This window comes from Pungitius pungitius, chromosome 12 (genome assembly GCF_949316345.1).
Source record: "Pungitius pungitius chromosome 12, fPunPun2.1, whole genome shotgun sequence".
NCBI classification, from domain to species: domain Eukaryota; kingdom Metazoa; phylum Chordata; class Actinopteri; order Perciformes; family Gasterosteidae; genus Pungitius; species Pungitius pungitius.
Window position 1 is genome coordinate 419,214 of NC_084911.1, and position 20,879 is coordinate 440,092.

Genomic DNA, 20,879 nt, shown 5'->3' on the forward strand with positions numbered 1-20,879 from the left:
AATTTTTCAGTATATGATTTTATAATATATGATATGTATGTTTTATTTATTCTGCCGTCATACAACCCTGATTTAATGTATTTAAGTTTTGTGGAGACCATATTTTAATAAAGTAAAATAACAAAACAAAATCATTTCAGCTCAGGCTTTTAAAGGGATTTTGAACTTGAAAAATAATGAGTCAGATAAAGAACACAGATGAGTTCAAAGTGCAGTTTATGAAACCAGTTTCTTTAACATTTATTATCTTTTGGCAACACAAATCTTTATGAACATACGACTTTAAAACGACAGAAATATGAGGAAATCTTTCCTTAACATGAATATTTATACAAAGATGATGGGTTAACACATTGATATTTGACCAATATTACAGTATAAATATAAATATCGTGTTGATATTTAGATTTATACTGTAATATTGGTCAATAACAAAAACATGAGTAGTTGTAACATCGTAGATATTAATTGTTAAACAAATAATGCAGACGACACACACACATACACACACACACATACACACTCACACACACACACACACACATACACACACACACATACACACTCACACACACACACACACACACACACACACACTCACACACACACACACATACACACACACACATACACACTCACACACACACACACATACACACACACACATACACACTCACACACACACACACACACACACACACACACACACACACACACACACACACACACACACACACACACACACTTTTGAAATGACTTGTAAAATACTTTGGTTGAATATCTCCTCCTGCATAATACCTCTTGTGTGCAATATGCAATACACATATTTAGATGCCTCTTATTTAAATACTAATTTGGCTAGAATGATATAAAAAATAGTTTGTACACCATGCTTCCCTTTGGACACACACACATAAAAATAGAACATTGAATGTTATAAAAGGTTTCAGTGGGCAGTCAGAGGAGAGAAGTTCTGATCCAAGCTTTAAACGTTCATGGGGAGGATTGTTTTGATTCCTAATTGTTGTAAATCTTATTTTATTTTGTATAAGTTGGGGATTTAAAAAGTCTGCATTTACAATCTTCACTTTAATAAAAACACAAAAGTTTTACAGAATTAAAAAAGTAGAAGTACTCATCATGCAGAATAATATATATTATACATGTTATTAATGTTCATTTTCATGACTTTATATAATCTACAATAATACCTCATCATTTAATGGTGGATTTATAATCTGAATCAATAAAACTACAATATCTACCTCTGAGATGTAGTAGAAGTATACAGTAGAACATGTACAAGTACATAGATGTGTACTGAAGGACGCTCCTCTATAAAAGAGGAAACTTCATGGAACAATATGAGCTCATTGGGCCCAGAGAAGAACCCGGCGGCCCACTTCAGTCCAGAACCTGTCCTCCTCCTCACTCCAACATGGCGTCCAGCTGGTCGGCGAGGTCGTCGAACATGTTGCCGATGTCGTCCAGAATCGTCCCGGCGGACTTCACCGTGTTCCGTCCACTAGACGGAAAAATACACGGAATGTCAAAGAGAAATACTCAAATACACAACCCTTCCCCCGTGGAGCTCCGGATGGACTGGTTGATGCAGTCCAACCTTCTAGCTGCACAGGGCGGGGCTACACACTGATTGACAGGTCTCTAATAGAACATTTAAGGCTTTTAATGTCAAGCGCAGCAGGTTGCTAGGCAACAGGAGGGGCGGAAAAAAAGCTTATGACGCAAACGTGAAGTCCCCAGTAGACCAAGCCGTCCCATTGGCTCAGCCACCAGGGTCCATGTAGACCATGGAAGGAGAGAAGAGGATCTTCTGCGCCTCCTTCTTACCTGTCTGAGTTGTCCTCCAGTTTCCTCTCGACGGCCTTCAGAGCCGCTTCCAGGGACGTGCTGGTCTGATCCAGTCTCTGCTGGACCACCTCGGTCCCGCAGGACGACTCTGGGCCGCTACCCGGGCCGACCACGCACACCTGAGGCCTCGCCGCCGCCAGAGAGGGACTGTGGGGGGAGGGACTGTGGGGGGAGGGGGGGGCTGGGCCCCGCGATCCATAAACGGGGGAAGAGGGAGAGGTGAAGGCCACACTCTGAATCCCACTGACGGTCACCGATGTAGAAGAGAGGCCAGCTGAGACAAACAAACAACAACAACAAGTCAACAACAAACAACAACAAGTCAACAAACACCAAACAAACAACAACAACCAACAACAAGTCAACAAACACCAAACAAACAACAACAAACAACAACAAGTCAGAAATCACCTCAAAATATGGAGGCTCACTTGAGGTTTGATGCTGTACCGTTTGTTGGGCTGATACTTAAATATATTATACTTATATTTCTACTTGATATATCTATATAGATATAGATCTATATTGATCTATAGATATAGATCTATATTGATCTATAGATATATACTTTATATTAATATGTGTATTCATGCATGATATATTTACACTTCATTCATTGAGCTCATCTGACCTGCTGTCAGCAGACTGTGGCGGACGGGTTTCGGGGCTACAGCGGGTTTAGGGGAGTGGGGGGGCTTTGTGGAGTGGGGGGGCTTTGGGGAGTGGGGGGGGTTAGGGGAGTGGGGGGGTCTGGTGGGGAACCCCGGACTGTCCGGCCTCTCCGGGTCGTCCTCCCTGATCTTCAGACCAGCTTGGTCCTGGCAGCCCGCCTCCTGGTCTCTGGGTTTGTGGCGACGCTTCACTGTGTCCGACTCCTTCAGGTTGAACTCGGGCACCTCGGGGTCCCTGGGGGCCTGATTCTCCGGAGTCTCCAGCACCGACTCGGCCCTGGGGGGCCCCGGGGCTTTGGGCCTCTGTTTGATGGTCAGGTTGCCCTCCTCGGCGAAGGGGATGCACTCGCTGGAGCTGTTCTGGGGAGACGAGGAGCCCTCCAGTCGGCCGCCTCTCGGCTCCTCCTCCTCGGAGTCCGACCCCCCCGCGCTGGGGGTCCGGGTGGGAAGGCCCTCGCTGCCGGCGTCCTCGGGCTCTGGTCCCAGGGGACGGAGGGGGGGCGGCGGGGGCTCCTCCTGCCGAGCGAGGACCGGTTTGGATGCAGGCGGGTTCTTGCCCTCCGGGGAGGCCGCGGTGCTCCTCACGCTCACCGGGCTGCCCGTCAGCCCCCCCCCGCAGGACGAGGTGGTGCTGCTGTCGCTCAGCTCGCCGCTGGTGGTGCTGCTCACCGAGCTCAACCTCTTGGGTGGGGGGGGCGGCGGACCCTTCTTCCGGGCGCGTACCGCGAAGGACTGACTGCGGCCCACCCCGCCGCTCTTCTCCGCCTGCAGGCGGGCCAGCCGGCTGCGGCCCGGCTTGCGGGTCAGGGTGGCGTAGGACGCCAGGCTCCCGGAGCCGCGCTCAGGCTCCTCCCCCTCCTCCCCCTCCTCCTCCTCCGGCTCCCCGTCCGACAGGGCGTAGCGCGCCGTGCCCTGGGGGCGCCTCTTGGGGGGCATCAGGGTCATGCTGCGGTTCCCGGGCCTCAGGTCCGTGGAGCCGCAGTGAGAGTGCAGGTAGCTGAAGCCCTTCAGCGCCGGGGGGCCGTGGGGGGGGGGGCCCAGCTGGGGCTTGGCCGGGATGGTCGGGTACTTGAACACGGTGGCCGTGCCCAGAGGGACCTGCTTGGCCAGAGGTCTCTGGTCCCAGCCCTCGGGGAGGTTCCGGCCCTCCAGGCTCTCCTGGGACCAGCTGTGGGGGCTGATGGAAGCCGTGGGGGGGTCCTGGGAGCGCCCGGCGCCTCTGGACCGCGCCTCCATATTCTCCTGGCTCCTGATGGCCGAGCCCTCCTCGTACATGGCCGTCTGCAGCTCAGCGCTCAGCTCGCTGTCCTGGAAGCTCAGCGTCCTCGGGCTGGGGGGGGGGGAGCCCTCGCCCGCCGGGTCGGGCGGCTCGATGGCGACCAGCCGGAGGCCCCCGGGGGCCTTGCGCCGCAGCGTGCCGTGGCCCGCTTCCGCCTGCTGGGTTGCCCTTTGGACGTCGCACAGCTTCTTCACCGCCAGCATCAGCTTCTTCTGGTGACCTGTCAGAGAGTCAGAGAGAGCACCACATCAGAGTCAAGCTAACCCCCCCCCCCGGTGTACGGACCCCCCACGGAAAACACAGTCCTCACCAAGCTGGATGATGCCGATCTCCTGCAGGTCCTCCCACGTCAGGTCCCTGACGATGCTGATGGAGTCGTAGCCGTTCTCTGAGAGCTTCTTGTGGTGCTGCTGGAGGCCGATGGCGCTGAGCCACTCGCCCAGATCCGCCTGCCGGATGGAGGAAGAGATGAGTGGTACCAGAAGGTCAGCGGGCCGGGGAGGGGGTCAGGGACCGGGTCTTACCGGGATGTACTCAGGCAGCCACTCGGGGATGCTCAGGTTGTTGATCTCCATGGAGATCTTCTTGCGGTGGCCTGGTTTGGTGACTCCGATGGCGGTGAGATCCTGCAGAAAAGACGTCACGTGAGCGGCGCTCAAACAGACGGCTCCACCTTTACTTCAGGCTCTCGGCTGCTCCGTCACCTCGGGGGTCATCCGGCTGATGGTCGGCACGTCGTAGCCGGCCTGGAGGAAGTTCCCGATGTACTGCTCCAGCTGGAAGTCCCTGAGCCACTGGTAGATGGCTTCTGCATCCTGCAGCACAACCAGCGCCTTAGTTAGAAGATGTATATATATATATATATATATATATATATATATATATATATACACACAATATGTCCACCTCCCCACTGGGGGGAAAAGGCCGTACCTTCCCCTCCAGAAGCTGCTGAGGGCGAACACACTGAGAGAAGCTCTGCACCGCCACCTTGTTCCTCCGAGGAGCTCCACCTGTGAACACCACCCCCCCATCACATCCGAGTTCTCTCCCACGCGTGTGAACCACAAGGTTCTTCTTCTGGTTCTGATGTTCATCACAACATCAATCAATAACATGACTCCAAAGTACGCTGACAAGATACTTCTTCCTCTTTGATAAATAGCTCCTCTTGGGGTTGTTACCTGCAGGAGGATCCAGATGTTTGTCAGGGTGTCCAGCAGGGGGGGCTGGCTGCACACAGACACACAGCGAACACAAGCATGAACTTAAACATGAAGATATTAAGCAGAATCATTCATAAATAAGCCCAAGTCTATGACGAAATGCTAGCTGCTGATGAAGAGGATTCTATAAGAGACTAAACCTGGTCAGCTGACTCATAAGATCAAACAGATCTACCTGTCCGGCGTTGTCGTGGTGACTGGCGTTGTGCTGGAGCCCGTTGGGGGGGGCGCTGCTCCCGGTGCTCTTCCCGCTCCCGGCACTCCGCGTGCTGCCGACGCTTCCAGTGCTGCCGACACTGTTCCGGTCCCCCGCTGAGGGACACACGGGACCAGGAGCAGCGTGAGGTCATGTGGGGGGGCGGGGGGGGGGGGGGGGGGGCGGGGGGGGACGTACCATAGTGAATAAATCTACAGTTTTGTAAATGCTACAAATGAAGGTTAGCAGCCATTCACAGCTTCTTCTTCTGAGAGGCTTCCCCACGAAGCCATGACCCCCACAGAGACCTACCAGGGGGAGGGGCCAGCCAGAAGCAGCCAATCAGAGGCAGGACCCGACACACCTGACCAGGGTCACCTCAGTGTTTATCACTTTGAGTCAGGAGGAGAAGTGATGTCATGTAAAGTGTCATGAGGCTTCATATGATAGAGTGAAGCGTCATGAGGCTTCATATGATAAAGTGAAGCGTCATGAGGCTTCATATGATAAAGTGAAGTGTCACAAGGCTTCATATGATAAAGTGAAGTGTCATAAGGCTTCATATGATAAAGTGAAGCGTCATGAGGCTTCATATGATAAAGTGAAGTGTCATAAGGCTTCATATGATAAAGTGAAGTGTCATAAGGCTTCATATGATAAAGTGAAGCGTCATGAGGCTTCATATGATAAAGTGAAGCGTCATGAGGCTTCATATGATAAAGTGAAGCGTCATGAGGCTTCATATGATAAAGTGAAGTGTCATAAGGCTTCATATGATAAAGTGAAGCGTCATGAGGCTTCATATGATAAAGTGAAGTGTCATAAGGCTTCATATGATAAAGTGAAGTGTCATAAGGCTTCATATGATAGAGTGAAGCGTCCTGAGGCTTCATATGATAAAGTGAAGTGTCATAAGGCTTCATATGATAGAGTGAAGCGTCATAAGGCTTCATATGATAAAGTGAAGCGTCATGAGGCTTCATATGATAGAGTGAAGCGTCATGAGGCTTCATATGATAAAGTGAAGCGTCATGAGGCTTCATATGATAAAGTGAAGTGTCATAAGGCTTCATATGATAGAGTGAAGCGTCATAAGGCTTCATATGATAAAGTGAAGCGTCATAAGGCTTCATATGATAGAGTGAAGCATCATAAGGCTTCATATGATAAAGTGAAGCGTCATGAGGCTTCATATGATAGAGTGAAGCGTCATAAGGCTTCATATGATGAAGTGAAGCGTCATAAGGCTTCATATGATAAAGTGAAGTGTCATGAGGCTTCATATGATAAAGTGAAGTGTCATAAGGCTTCATATGATAGAGTGAAGCGTCATAAGGCTTCATATGATAAAGTGAAGTGTCATAAGGCTTCATATGATAGAGTGAAGTGTCATAAGGCTTCATATGATAAAGTGAAGCGTCATGAGGCTTCATATGATAAAGTGAAGTGTCATAAGGCTTCATATGATAGAGTGAAGCGTCATAAGGCTTCATATGATAAAGTGAAGTGTCATAAGGCTTCATATGATAGAGTGAAGTGTCATAAGGCTTCATATGATAAAGTGAAGCGTCATGAGGCTTCATATGATAAAGTGAAGCGTCATAAGGCTTCATATGATAGAGTGAAGTGTCATAAGGCTTCATATGATAAAGTGAAGCGTCATGAGGCTTCATATGATAAAGTGAATCGTCATGAGGCTTCATATGATAAAGTGAAGTGTCATAAGGCTTCATATGATAAAGTGAAGCGTCATAAGGCTTCATATGATAAAGTGAAGTGTCATAAGTTGTATTATGATAGAGTGAAGCGTCATGAGGCGACCCGGTCGTCCTGGCGTGTTGCATCCGGATGCAGAGCGTTGAGCAGCGAGCAGCCTCAGAGCAGCGGGGAGGGGGGGGTGTCTGGGGGGAGCAGAGTCTTACCAGGACACAAGTCTCTGAGGACCCAGATGTCCTCAAAGGGACACCCGGACTGAGACAGGATGCTCGGACACAAACCTATCAGATACAAAGACTACGATGGACTACGTTCTGTCAGGGGGGGGGTTGATTAAAAGTCTTCTTTTGGGTCTTTGGCTGATAACCAAAGTTTGAAACCAAAGGTTTGGGTCAAATTCACAGGTAGTAACATATGGAGTCAGACCGGGATCCACCTGAGGGGGCGTGTACCTGTGGCATTCAGGCCGTTGGCCAGCGGCAGCACCCCGTGAGTGGGGGGGGCGTACAGGGTGTAGGAGTCGTCGGTCTGAGGGGCGGAGCTTAGGCCCGAGGGGAGGGGGGCTCTGGATGGATGCTGCTGGCGATGCGTGGGTAAGGAGGAGTGCCGGGAGAGGGCGCCCCCTACAGGGCGAGACAGGAAGGAGGAGGAAGGGGGGGTTATGAAGCTGATGGTTAGAGGTGGAGGTCAATCATTATGTGGTATGGATGGAGGGATGGAGGCAGGAGTAAGGAGGCGTGGGAAGGTTCAGGAAGCAGGCCGATTGATTTCTAATGGAGGATTTGATTTTTTTTTCTATATTTTGTTAGCATACATAAAATCATTATCAGACATTTTTCAGATATTTTCCCAATATTTGTCCACAAATGTTAGAAAGTTTTAAATTGAATAAAATTGAGAATAAGAAGTGGTGCAAATATGAACGAAATGTATAATAATTAAACCAAAATTACCATTTTTTTAATGACATTATTTTTATATTTTCGCACATTTCGTGAACATCTTTTATAAAATATTTTCAACAAATAGTTTGAAGATTTTTAAAGTAAAATATGTGAGACATTTTAATGAAAGATATCCGAGAAAATTACTGAGAACTAATCTGTAAAATATGTAAATATATGTATGAAGAATGCCTTGAAATTTTTGTGATTTCACAAAATATTCAGTAAAATATGTGAAAATTGTAAAGATATCCAGACAAACTAAATAGTGTGACTCACCGCTCCGCCTGCTGATGACCTCCACGATGGAGGGTGGGAAGAAGCCCACCCGGTCCATCCCCCTCTGGGTGTCGTGGATGTGACCCTTCCAGCGTCCGTCCACGTGCTGCTCCATCACCTGCAGGGGGAGACTCAGGTAAGCAGGGGGAGGGGCTTCCTGCTGTGATCAATAGTAAATATCAGCTTCTGCTCTTCTTCTCGCTGTGGTGACCACAAAACAAAGTAAATAAAAGCTCCTCCTGACAGATTGTAAATATATTACTGGAAGAAGTAAGCGTTCATAAGTAAATAAGGAATTAAAATATATAAATATGTATTAGGGTGTTAATCTATAAGATTATTTTGGTGGAGAACAATGCAAACAAATATTTGAACGCAGCTTTATTAAAAGAAGTTTTCAGTCAGTTAGATGCAGAGAGCGAGACGCCTTTAAAACAAGCAGAACTGAGGAAGTCCTCCATGTGTCCATCAGAAGGGGGACGAGTCCAAACGGACCACTACTTCCATCTCAACATCTACCTGCAGAGGACACCACTGTGTCCCTAAAAGACGGTGGTTTGGCTAAATGTGGGGACATAATTGGTCCATCTTTCCATCCCTCAAATGTCCCCTTCCAGTCCAGTCTGACTCCACATGTATGTGTATCTATGCATTTACAGTATATATAGTCATGTATATAAATAAATACTAGATAAAGAGTTATTGCAGTTCATCCTGAGAGGAACATGAACAAAATCTATCCCATAATACTGGAGATTTAATCCGAGTGAAGAATCAGATGTGGTCACATCAACCATTCATCTGGACTCCGATCTGTTTGAAGGGGAGACAGGAAACAGTGCTTCCACAATAAAGGCTCGGGACTGAATCTTCATGACGGGTCAGTGAACGTCTCACCATGATCACGTCTCCGGCCCGGATGTTCAGGGCTGTCGGGTCGTGGAGGTTCCAGTAGTCCTTCAGAGCTCGGACCTGCAGGACCCCCGTTGCATCTGTGGAGGAAACAAGCCCAGTGAGACTGGAACCAGAACCACAACTAGAACCCAGACCACAACTAGATGGTTGTGGCCTTCAGGAGGACCCCCCCCCCCTGTGACTCTGCTCTACTGAAGCCTTCTGTTGTATCTTTACATTATAAACGTGTAAATTCATCTAAACAATACGTTTAGAACCACAACCAGAAAAACATGAAATAATGCAAAGCTACTTTTCAAAATAAGATGCAGATTGTTCTGAAATTAGAAACTCATTAATGCGGCTCATTATTCTACCACAAAACATCAAAGGACTGAGAAACACACACACTCACACACACACACACACACACACACACACACACACACACACACACACTGGTTTTTGAAGTGATAGGATTGAAATGTTGCGTAGCCAAAAATAAAAATGGCTGTTTTTTAAATGATGTGAGCAGAGAAAAGGTAGAAGGAGTAGTAGCAGAAGAAGAAGAAGCAGAAGAAAAAAGAAGCAGAAGAAGAAGCAGAAGAAGAAGCAGCAGAAGAAGCAGCAGAAGAAGAAGCAGAAGAAGCAGCAGAAGAAGAAGCAGAAGAAGAAGCAGCAGAAGAAGAAGCAGAAGAAGAAGCAGCAGAAGAAGAAGCAGAAGAAGCAGCAGAAGAAGAAGCAGCAGAAGAAGAAGCAGAAGAAGCAGCAGAAGAAGAAGCAGAAGAAGAAGCAGCAGAAGAAGAAGCAGAAGAAGCAGCAGAAGAAGAAGAAGCAGCAGAAGAAGCAGCAGAAGAAGAAGAAGAAGAAGAAGAAGAAGAAGCAGCAGCAGAAGAAGCAGCAGAAGAAGAAGCAGCAGAAGAAGAAGCAGCAGAAGAAGCAGCAGAAGAAGAAGCAGAAGAAGAAGCAGCAGAAGAGGACCTCTCAGCAGCTGCTTGATGTCCCTGCTGGCATGGGACGTGGTGAACTGGTTCACGATGTCCAGAGCCGTCTGGTTGTAGGTGTTCCTGATGTTCACGTCCACTCCGGCCTTCAGAGACAAACCAATAGGTCACGTGGACAGTGATGTCATGGCTCACCTGTGTGATGACATCACTCAAAGTAGTCTCAGGTGAACTCACGTCCAGCAGAAGGCGGACCACGTCCGTCTTCCCGTACAAAGACGCCTCGTGGAGCGCCGTCCCTGACTTGGTGTTCTTGTTGATGTCGATGCCAGCAGCCAGAAGCAGACTGAAACAAACCAGGGACACACTGAGACCTGGACCCGAGTCCTGAGACCTGAGATCTGAGACCTGAGACCTGGATCCGAGTCCTGAGACCTGGACCCGAGTCCTGAGACACGAGTCCTGAGACCTAAGACCTAGACCCAAGTCCTGAGACCTGAGACCTGGACCCGAGTCCTGAGACACGAGTCCTGAGACACGAGTCCTGAGACCTAAGACCTAGACCCAAGTCTGGAGACCTATATTCAAACATTTCTGTGATGTGATTCATTCAGAAACGACAGTAGTTCACACACAGACACACACACACAGACACACACACACACACAGTACGAACTGGGTCACAGAGATGTGGTTGTTATGACAGCGAATGAAGAAGAGGAGACGCCCCCCCCCTCACCTAATGATGTCCTTGTGGCCGTTGCGGGCGGCGAGGTGGAGCGGCGTCGTGAAGGCCGAGTCTGTGGGCTCCTTTCTCTCTCCTTCCAGCAGCGCCACCACCATGTTGCTGCTTAGCAACAGCTGGGCCACCTGGGGGGGGGGCATGAGGAAGAAGGCAATGAGGACTCTAAGGGGACCAGAAGACCATGGAGACCACCACCTGTCCTTAACCAACACCCCTTTTACCAATAACTCATCCAGTATGAAATAGCACAAAGAACACTCATCAGGTGGGACCAGGTGAGTCCTCACAATGAAACCACAACACGAAGACCTGCTCACCTGGACTCTCCCGAACTCGCAGGCCAGGTCCAGAGGAGTCTTCTTGGCCTTGTTGACCAGACACGGGTTGGACTGATGCTGCAGCAACATCTCAGACTGAGAACAAACACACAGTCATCTCTCTCCTGTGTGTGTGCGCTCATGGGGATCTGACATCACAATCCATCCCCTCACCCCCCCCCTGTATGCTTCCCACCTGGGGCGGTGGGTGTGGGCGGAGCCTGTAGCGTGACATCACTCACCACTCTGTAGTGTCCGTACTGGGCGGCCAGGTGCAGCGGGATGTGTCCGTCCAGAGAGACGCCGTTCACCGCGGCGCCGGAGCGCAGCAGCAGGAGCACCGACTCCGCCTTCCCCTGCCAGGCAGCGTAGTGCAGGGGCCGCATCCCTGCCCCCCCCAGCCAATACTTATAGATAATCACTTCAGTACTGGATATAGTTATTGATGCGTTCATGTGCTGATCACTATAACTAGAGACTGAGACCATAAACTCAACTTTACAATGTTTACTGAGGGAATAAATCAAGAGAGAAGTAGAGTCATTTCCTCATAGACGTCTATGGGAGCAGAGGAGTCGCCCCCTGCTGGTCACTACACAGAAGTAGAGTCATTTCCTCATAGACGTCTATGGGAGCAGAGGAGTCGCCCCCTGCTGGTCACTACACAGAAGTAGAGTCATTTCCTCATAGACGTCTATGGGAGCAGAGGAGTCGCCCCCTGCTGGTCACTACACAGAAGTAGAGTCATTTCCTCATAGACGTCTATGGGAGCAGAGGAGTCGCCTCCTGCTGGTCACCACACAGAAGTAGAGTCATTTCCTCATAGACGTCTATGGGAGCAGAGGAGTGGCCCCCTGCTGGTCACTACACAGAAGTAGAGTCATTTCCTCATAGACGTCTATGGGAGGAGAGGAGTCGCACCCTGCTGGTCACTACACAGAAGTAGAGTCATTTCCTCATAGACGTCTATGGGAGCAGAGGAGTCGCCCCCTGCTGGTCACTACACAGAAGTAGAGTCATTTCCTCATAGACGTCTATGGGAGCAGAGGAGTCGCCCCCTGCTGGTCACTACACAGAAGTAGAGTCATTTCCTCATAGACGTCGATGGGAGCAGAGGAGTCGCCCCCTGCTGGTCACTACACAGAAGTAGAGTCATTTCCTCATAGACGTCTATGGGAGCAGAGGAGTCGCCCCCTGCTGGTCACTACACAGAAGTGGAGTCATTTCCTCATAGACGTCTATGGGAGCAGAGGAGTCGCCCCCTGCTGGTCACTACACAGAATGCAGCTTTAACTCATGAAGTTTTGGTAATCTGTTGTTCTCTGTCTCTCTCTGTTGGTGAGTGTCTCACCGTTGCTGTCCTTCACGTCCACAGAGGCGTGGGCCTCCAGCAGAGCAGAGAGCAGCTCCGTGGTCCCTGTGAGGGCGGCATGGTGCAGGGCCGAGAACCTGAGGGTCACAAATACATTCATGAATACATTAAAGACATTAATTGTCACGGTTTGGGTTCATGTCCTCTTTTATTTTGAAGTCTCATGTCTCTTGTGTCCCTGGGTAACTTCACTTCCTGCCTTGTCCTGTCTTCCCTGTGATTGTCTGCAGTGTCCATGATTGTTTCCACCTGTGAAACTGAATTTTGAGTTTCGGCCTTTTGGATTTTGATTTTTTTGATTTGGAATATTGACTATTTAAGTCCTCCCTCCTTGCCCTTACGCCTGCCGTTACAATATTACAATTATCATATTTAGATTAATGTTGTCATTGTTATAATCTAAAAAAAACTGCCCCCAGATCAGCCAACAGAAACATTCAGTAATGATATATAAATATGCATAATTCACCCTGATAAAAAATACAGAAATAACTGATTCCCAGTAGAATCAAATGTTGTTTAGTCAACTAGAGATCAAAGAGACGTTATAAGGAGCAGATCTTCCTCCTGATGATGAAGGTAGGATGATCTCAGGTAGGCAGGTGACCTCCTTCATGTGTTAAAGCTGCATTCTGTGTAGTGACCAGCAGGGGGCGACTCCTCTGCTCCCATAGACGTCTATGAGGAAATGACTCTACTTCTGTGTAGTGACCAGCAGGGGGCCACTCCTCTGCTCCCATAGACGTCTATGAGGAAATGACTCTACTTCTGTGTAGTGACCAGCAGGGGGCGACTCCTCTGCTCCCATAGACGTCTATGAGGAAATGACTCTACTTCTGTGTGGTGACCAGCAGGGGGCGACTCCTCTGCTCCCATAGACGTCTATGAGGAAATGACTCTACTTCTGTGTAGTGACCAGCAGGGGGCGACTCCTCTGCTCCCATAGACGTCTATGAGGAAATGACTCTACTTCTGTGTAGTGACCAGCAGGGGGCGACTCCTCTGCTCCCATAGACGTCTATGAAGAAGTGACTCTACTTCTGTGTAGTGACCAGCAGGGGGCGACTCCTCTGCTCCCATAGACGTCTATGAGGAAATGACTCTACTTCTCTCTTGATATATTCCCTCAGTAAACATAGTAAACATGAGTTTATGGTCTCAGCCTCTAGTTTCAAGTCTTCTTCAATGCAGCATGATGTTCATTTAGTGGATGATGGTCCATTTAGAGTCAAACAGACCATAAATGCTTTAGGGCGGGGCCTAACGCTGATTGACAGGTCTTTTTGGTTTGTTATTTTAAAGACTTTTAAAAAGCTGCATGCGGATCCAGACCCACCTTCAGCCATTTAACACTGAACAGTTTGATTTAACGTTGTGTAACTAACGAGTTAATGCTCCTCTGATCTATCTATTCATTCACAGAAGGTTTGTAACTGTCAGGTTAGAACACGTAGGGTGGAGCATGAGTGATGACCTCACTCACCCGTCTGAGTCTTGGTAGTTGACGTTCAGCCGCTTGGTGGAACCGAGCAGCTCTGAAAACAAACAAACAACAACAACAACAGGTAAATATGTTGCCCCTAAATCAAATGGATCAAAAGAATAATTATGTTCTCAACGCTAACCGGAAGGAAAGCTGCGTGAAAATAACATATATATATATATATATATAAATATATATATATATAAATATTAGATCAAGCTTTAAAGAAGGGATGGATGTTGTCTGAAACCCCCCCTCCCCCGTCCAGTCTTAACCGCCCCCATCTTTTGAAGTGAGGGTTTGTGGGTAAAGAACCTCGGGAGAGTTCTGAGCTGCTTTGATAGTGACCTCCATCTTCATAATTAACAGAGAATAAATCTGCACAAAAATGATAAACTCCAGACACGAAGCTTGGGGGAGAGAAGGAGACGCACCCGCAGACACACACGATGCTAACACGATGCTAACACGATGCTAACACAATGCTAACACAATGCTAACATTCACACCTCAGAATTGATTTACATTCATCATTTAGCTGACACTTTTATCCAAAGCGACTTAAAATAAGTAGATTTAATCAAGAGAACCAGAACAACAAGAACCAAGAAAGTACAAATTCTTTGAGAAAGCAAACTACAAAGTACTATAGCTAAAACAACTGTAAGAGCTAATAAAGAGCTAATAAAGAGCTAATAAAGAGCTAATAACGAGCTAATAAGCGCTAACTAATGCAGCAAACACAGAAGGACACAGGAGGACACAGGAGGACAGAGGAGGACAGAGGAGGACAGAGGAGGACACAGGAGGACAGAGGAGGACAGAGGAGGACACAGGAGGACAGAGGAGGACACATGAGGACACAGGAGGACAGAGGAGGACACAGGAGGACAGAGGAGGACACATGAGGACACAGGAGGACACAGGAGGACAGAGGAGGACACAGGAGGACAGAGGCTGCTGGGGCTGTGGCGTTGTCTCGTTTGAGGAGAGCTGGTTAATGGAAGCTACTCTAGAGTTTGGGAAAGGAGGGCAGAATAGTGACGGCCTGTAGATGTTAACGTCAGAAGGATCGAGGCTGGGTTATTACCAATGACAAGGAGGGGGGGGGCAGGAGGAGAAGGTCAGCTCTGCCCCCCCCCCCGTGTCTTCTCTCCCCTGCACCAACAATAGTGCTGGGAGAGGAAGTGGAGAGGAGGCCCTGGCCTTGTTCCTGAGAGCTGCTCCTCGCCTCGAGAGCCGCCGTCAACACCCCCCCCCCCTTCCTTCTCCACCCCCCTCTGAAAGAGTCACGGCCAGGTTACAACACACACACACACACACACACACACACACACACGCACACACACACGCACACACACACACACGCACACGCACACACTACCATAGGCACATGATCATTTAGGTTACGAATTAATCTGTCAATCATCAGCTCGGTTGTCTGTCATTCAGTGGTTCAAACATATATTATTATTGTTGTTGTTATAGTTATTGTTGTTGTTGTTGTTATTGTGATAGCAGAAGAGCAGCTTGTTAAAGACTAAACAAGAATAAGAAGCTGGAGGTGAAATGTGAGATGTTGATGTGAAGTTTTCTCACACGTTGTTCAGGAGGAAGTGACCTCAGCTCCACACCCTGTTCCTCTCTGTGGACCCCCCCCCCGCCCCCCACCAACCCCCCCCCTGGTGCAGTATGCTTATCTGTTGCCTGTGCACTTTGTTTTTGAATTAGTAAGTTGTGATGTGTCTTGTTGTCATTTGTCTTTCTGTCTGATGTTAAGCACCAAATGTCCACTTCACTGTATGTCCATCTTCTAAACACATTATATACACACATATTTATATACATACACACACATATATATATAGATATACACATATATCTCTATATATATATGTATATGGGGTGTGTGTGTAGAGGAATGATTGAAGGTGGGTCTGTGATGGGGGTCCACATACCAACACCATGACATCACTGCCTCCATTCAAACACACTGCTGCTGGACAATGGCTGACACACACACACACACACACACACTGAAACACACACACACACACTGAAACACACACGCTGCTCCTGAAGAACGTCTCACCACAGCTCTCTGACCTAAATTAGAGCTCTCTGAATTCCTCTCATTCTCGGTGGGGAGATGTTCTCTGAACTCTGGCCTTCATACAGAGGAGGATTCTGGGTAATGTGCACGTCGCTGTCTCCTCAAGAACGCCAATATATCGACTCAATGATATCAATAGTAATACTAATAAGACGGAATGCTGCTCACACACTGAAGGTCCAGATAGAACATTAAATAAGAACACAAAAGGTTCTGCTCACTTCAAACGATGTGATGGAAAAGTAACAGTTTTCTAAATATCCAGCAACAAGGAAACAGAAGATCATTCAGGGCCCTTCAGAATAAAAGTCCCCCCAGAGTCATGTGGTGAAGAAAGCCCGAGAGCGCAGAACCTTCATTACGTTACATAACGCACGGAATAAAGGAAAGGCATTAGCCACTACTCTGCTGCACACTACACAACGACACACACTACACAACGACACACTACAAAGCTACACACAGGATGTAGCCTCAAACCACATTCCCATTTGTGTTGTGTTCTTTTCAAAACTTCTATAAAAAGGTTCCTGTTTTCCTGGAGGACATCATCTCCCTCTGATCACAGGAGGAAGACGTGGTCATGTGACACATCAGCGACACACAAACAAAGCAAAGTCTGCAATTAATCCAGAAAACCTTTGATTCAGTGTTTGAGTTCATGTTTCAGTGGATCTTCCTTCCTGAAAACTACCTAAACCTCAGAGAGGAAGCGAGAAGAAAAGGGAAACCTTATTGTGATGGGTTACAGGAAATGGAATGTTTTGATTAGCAGCTTTTAGGGAGGTCCAGAGGAGTCCAAGACAAGTCCAAGAGAGTCTGAAAGTGTCCAGACGAGTCCACGGGGGTCAAAACAAGTCAGAGAAAGTCCAAGAGAGTCCAACAGGATCAGGACGAGTCCAAGAGAGTTAAAGACAAGTCAAAGAGTCCAAAACACTTCCAGAAGAGTCTAAGACGAGTCCAAAGGAGTCAAAATGTCTCTTCTTCCTGTTCCTCTTCGATCCAGCGAGGGACACATGTCCCAGCGAGGGAGTCGACACACAAACGAGGAAGCAGCTGATTGGCTGAACAAAGAGACAGTTAATCATCATCAGCGTCGTTAAATCCGATCAACTGCACACAATAACAATAAAGTATGAATGGATGTAAATAAATAAATAAATGTAGCAACCAATCAATAGATAAAGATTCGGCAAATTGGCTCATGAAGCTGCATCTGGTTTTTAATAATTTAATGTTTAATGTTTACAACAAACAAATAATCATTTTAAATTCTATGGAGACTTGAAGGAATGTAAAATATAATCGTTATATTCTGCAGTTTAACTTAAAATAAAGAGGTTTAAAAACAAAAAGGGGATTCTGCAGAGAGGAGATGGACCCCCCCCCCCCCCCCCCCCCCCAGCGGGTTGACAGGTTTACGAGGCTCCAACATCTGGACCTCTGGGTCCCAGAACTAAAGTTCTGTTTCTAAGATTTAATATACAAAAAATAATAAATAATATACATTCTATTATTCATGGGACCCTTGTGTGCTGTATTTATATTTTAGTTTGTGATGACATCACTTGTCATCACAAACGAACCCCCCCCCCCCCCCCCAACAAAGAGCTATAATTCCTGTTAATCCTGGCGGGACACCATCTGGAGCTCCTTGTGATTCAGGGACAGCAGATGTCAGGAGGACACCTCCCCATGTCATGAGACAATTTGTCCTAAAATCTAGAGATGGAACATAAGAGGAATCATCAAGGCCACCATCGTGGAACCTTCAGGGACCAGCAGCCTCTTTGTGAGTCAATCAGCTGCTGGGCTACATCTGTACAGCTGGGCCAGAAGACCCCATCCGCTCTACTTCAGAATAAAAGCACCAGGCGTACTCACTGTTCCTGTTGGCTTTGAGTTTGGACAGCAGCTTCTGGGTGGACAGCAGGTCTCCGGTCTTTGCCGCCTGCAGCAGGTCTTGCTCCTTCCCCATGCTCCTCCTCCTCCTCCTCGGGTCTGGACCAGCCTTCTTTAAATCCTCCTCATGCTGAGCAGGTGGCCATGGAGACCAGAGACTCTGGGTCCTCTGAGGAGACGATGTCCTCTGGTCTCAGAGGAGTTGGCGTGGTCTCAGGGTCTGAAAACAACCAAGAGAAGTCCAGATGAGTTCCTACGTGAAGGTGTGAGGGAGGATCTTCCAGTAAGAGGGTCATTGCGATGCTTAAACATGCACCAAGACTAAATCTTAAATACGGCCCTGGATCCACTTATGGGATCTGGATCCACGTCTAAGTCCTTCTTTAATCTGATCAGCATGGACTCTGGAGAAGAACCGATCAGATCTTCTCCTGGAGAAAGGAAACGGGTACCCTGAAGATACTTCTCCATTTCAAGATCAAAGAAGACATTTTAATAAAGAGGAAGTACTTTTACAATCAGACTTGATTGATGATCAGGTTATTATTGATCAGCTGTTCAGCTTCAGGTGAACCAATCAGAACGCACACACACACCTGAGGGTGAGTTCTGGGTGTTTAACCAGACCACCAGAGATCCAGAACCACAGTTAGATATCAAAACCTTTGTATGAGGTTTGAACCCCGTTTGAATCCCGGCTGCCCCACGTCCAAGAGTCCCCGAGCAAGACCCCAAGACCCCAAGACCCCAAGACCCAACTGCTGAAACTGGAGGAGATGGACCCACAGGTGACTGACTTCATTACAGCTCCTGTTCTCACATCCTCATGTTCTCACGTCCTCATTTTTTCATTTCCTCGTGTCCTCATGTTCTCACATCCTCACGTTCTCAGATCCTCATGTTCTCACACTCTAACATCCACACGTCCTCATGCTCCCACATCCTCATGTTCTCACGTCCTCATGCTCTCAAATCCTGACGTCCTTGTGTTTTCACATTCTCATGTTCCCACCTCCTCCTGTTCTCAGATCCTCATCTTCTCACGCCTTCATGCTCTCATACCCGGACATCATGTTTTCACGTTCTAACATCCTCATGTCCTCATGCTCTATGGTGGAAATGCACTTATTGTAAGTCGCTTTGGATAAAAGCATCAGCTAAATGACATGTGATGTAAAGTTCTCACGTCCTAACGTCCTCATGTTCTAACATCTTGATGTTCTCACGTCCTCCTGCTCTCACGTTCTCACATACTCATGGTCTCATGATCTCCTGCAGCACCTTCAGGGTCTCTGCAGGGTGGTTTTTCTGCAAGGAGATCTGGTCCTGGTGTGCTGGTTCCAACTGGTTCTGTTACATAAGCCGTCTACACCCGTCTACACCCATCACGTCCCGCTCCTCTCCTCCACCTCCCTCGGGCGTGTTCCGGTCTCCACGACGATAGGAGCAGAGATCCGGGTTCTGTGCTCCAGAGGGGCCGGATGGACCCTGGAGGTCTCGGTGTGACTCTTCATCCACACACAAACCACACGAACCAGGATCAGCCGATGATTCGGGATATTTGAATCTCGACTCTTTGATCCAGATGACGCTCGGGTCATAAAAACGGGACATTTGGTGACCTCACGTGTCGCTGCAGAGGTTCGGGCTCCTTTCGGCGGCTGCAGACGGGTTTTGGTCTGATGTTACAACAGTTGGCGCATTAACATGCAGACGAATGGCTCCGTGAGGAAGCTCGCAGCGACCTTTAGACCGGAGCTGTGTGGAGGTCCTGGTCCGGACCTTCATAGGACCCAGGCCAGTGAGAAACCCGACATCATCTCAGCTCCACCGGACTTCCTTACCTGTTTTTAGGGAAACTACGGCAGAAACTTTCCAGACTCTCGCGACGGCAGTTTGAAGTTTTTTCTCCTTCTGCGGATATTCCGGGAAAATCCCGGTCCCCCCCCCGGGAATGTGGATCTCAGAACCCGTCCGTTCGGATATGGTGTCCACAGTCGTGACCTTTTGGGGGTTTTAGTACTTTTGTCGGACTCCTCGCCAGTGACGCTCCTCCCGGTTTTCCCTCCGCTCCCTGAATGCCACATTCTCTCCGCTACGTTGTCCCGAGCGTCAAGTTACACGGGACCACAAACAGAGCATCCGGTCTAGACCTTCAGAGTAAAAGGGATTTATTGATGCAAGAATAGATTGAGCTTAACGGTTTAATTTATTCCTATTGGTTGATTTAGTTTTTTGATACGATGTGAGCAACATATGAGTTTTTACTGAATAAGTTAATGTATAGACATTTAATTGGGTGTTCAACGACACACGTGCACACGCTAATATACCTGTAACATGTCAGATGTGAATAAAAAGGTGAGAAATTTAACAAATAAATGATTACTGCTTTTACTTTGTAGGATTGATCCCATCTTTTCTTGTTTAGTTCCGGCTCTTGTTGAGTTTTATTAAAACATAATCCACCCTCTTACTTTCTTTCATCTCTGTCTTTTCCAGAGGGTAAAGAGGCTTTTTTTCAGCATATTTTCATATTCAAAAATGGATTTTAAAGTTAATTCATCACAACTCTGAATATTATTATGATATTATGTAATAACATGTTAATATTAAGAGTATGTACATATTACATATATATTGTGTGTATATATGACATTACATCATATTACATGTCATTTAGCTGACGCTTTTATCCACAGAGACTTACAATAAGAGCATTTCAACCATAAAGACACAAACTCAGAAGAACAAGAAACAACAAAGTACACTTTCATCAAATAAGTCGATGTACAACTAGTTCTAGATCAGATCCATTATGAGTCCAGTTTAAGGTCTACAGTGTGTTAGTGTTTAGTCTGAAGAGGTGAGTCTTTAGTGTGAAGATGTGAAGGCTCTCTGTGGTCCTGGTGTCATCACAGAGCTC

At 47.7% G+C, this 20,879-nt stretch overlaps 1 protein-coding gene across 3 annotated transcripts; it reads right to left on the reverse strand.

Annotated features, from left to right (window-relative positions):
• Positions 1 to 210: 210 nt before the first annotated feature.
• LOC119220910 (caskin-2-like) lies at positions 211 to 20,032 on the reverse strand. Of its 3 annotated transcripts, XM_037477233.2 has the most exons (22): positions 19,798 to 20,032; positions 17,936 to 18,173; positions 13,939 to 13,990; positions 12,435 to 12,532; positions 11,326 to 11,471; positions 11,084 to 11,179; positions 10,761 to 10,891; positions 10,259 to 10,367; positions 10,059 to 10,167; positions 9,081 to 9,175; positions 8,184 to 8,301; positions 7,413 to 7,583; positions 7,167 to 7,241; positions 5,224 to 5,360; positions 5,007 to 5,055; positions 4,756 to 4,835; positions 4,527 to 4,637; positions 4,347 to 4,448; positions 4,133 to 4,271; positions 2,504 to 4,042; positions 1,852 to 2,146; positions 211 to 1,525 (listed from the first exon to the last, which is right to left on the reverse strand). In XM_037477233.2, exons 2-22 carry the CDS (start codon positions 18,027 to 18,029, stop codon positions 1,429 to 1,431), a joined length of 3,843 nt encoding a protein of 1,280 aa, XP_037333130.2. In that variant the 5' UTR covers positions 18,030 to 18,173; positions 19,798 to 20,032; the 3' UTR covers positions 211 to 1,428. The 3 variants fall into 3 exon arrangements, with proteins under 3 accessions (XP_037333130.2, XP_037333131.2, XP_037333132.2); XM_037477234.2 differs by lacking the exon at positions 7,167 to 7,241; XM_037477235.2 differs by lacking the exons at positions 7,167 to 7,241; positions 7,413 to 7,583.
• Between the last annotated feature and the right edge of the window lie 847 nt (positions 20,033 to 20,879).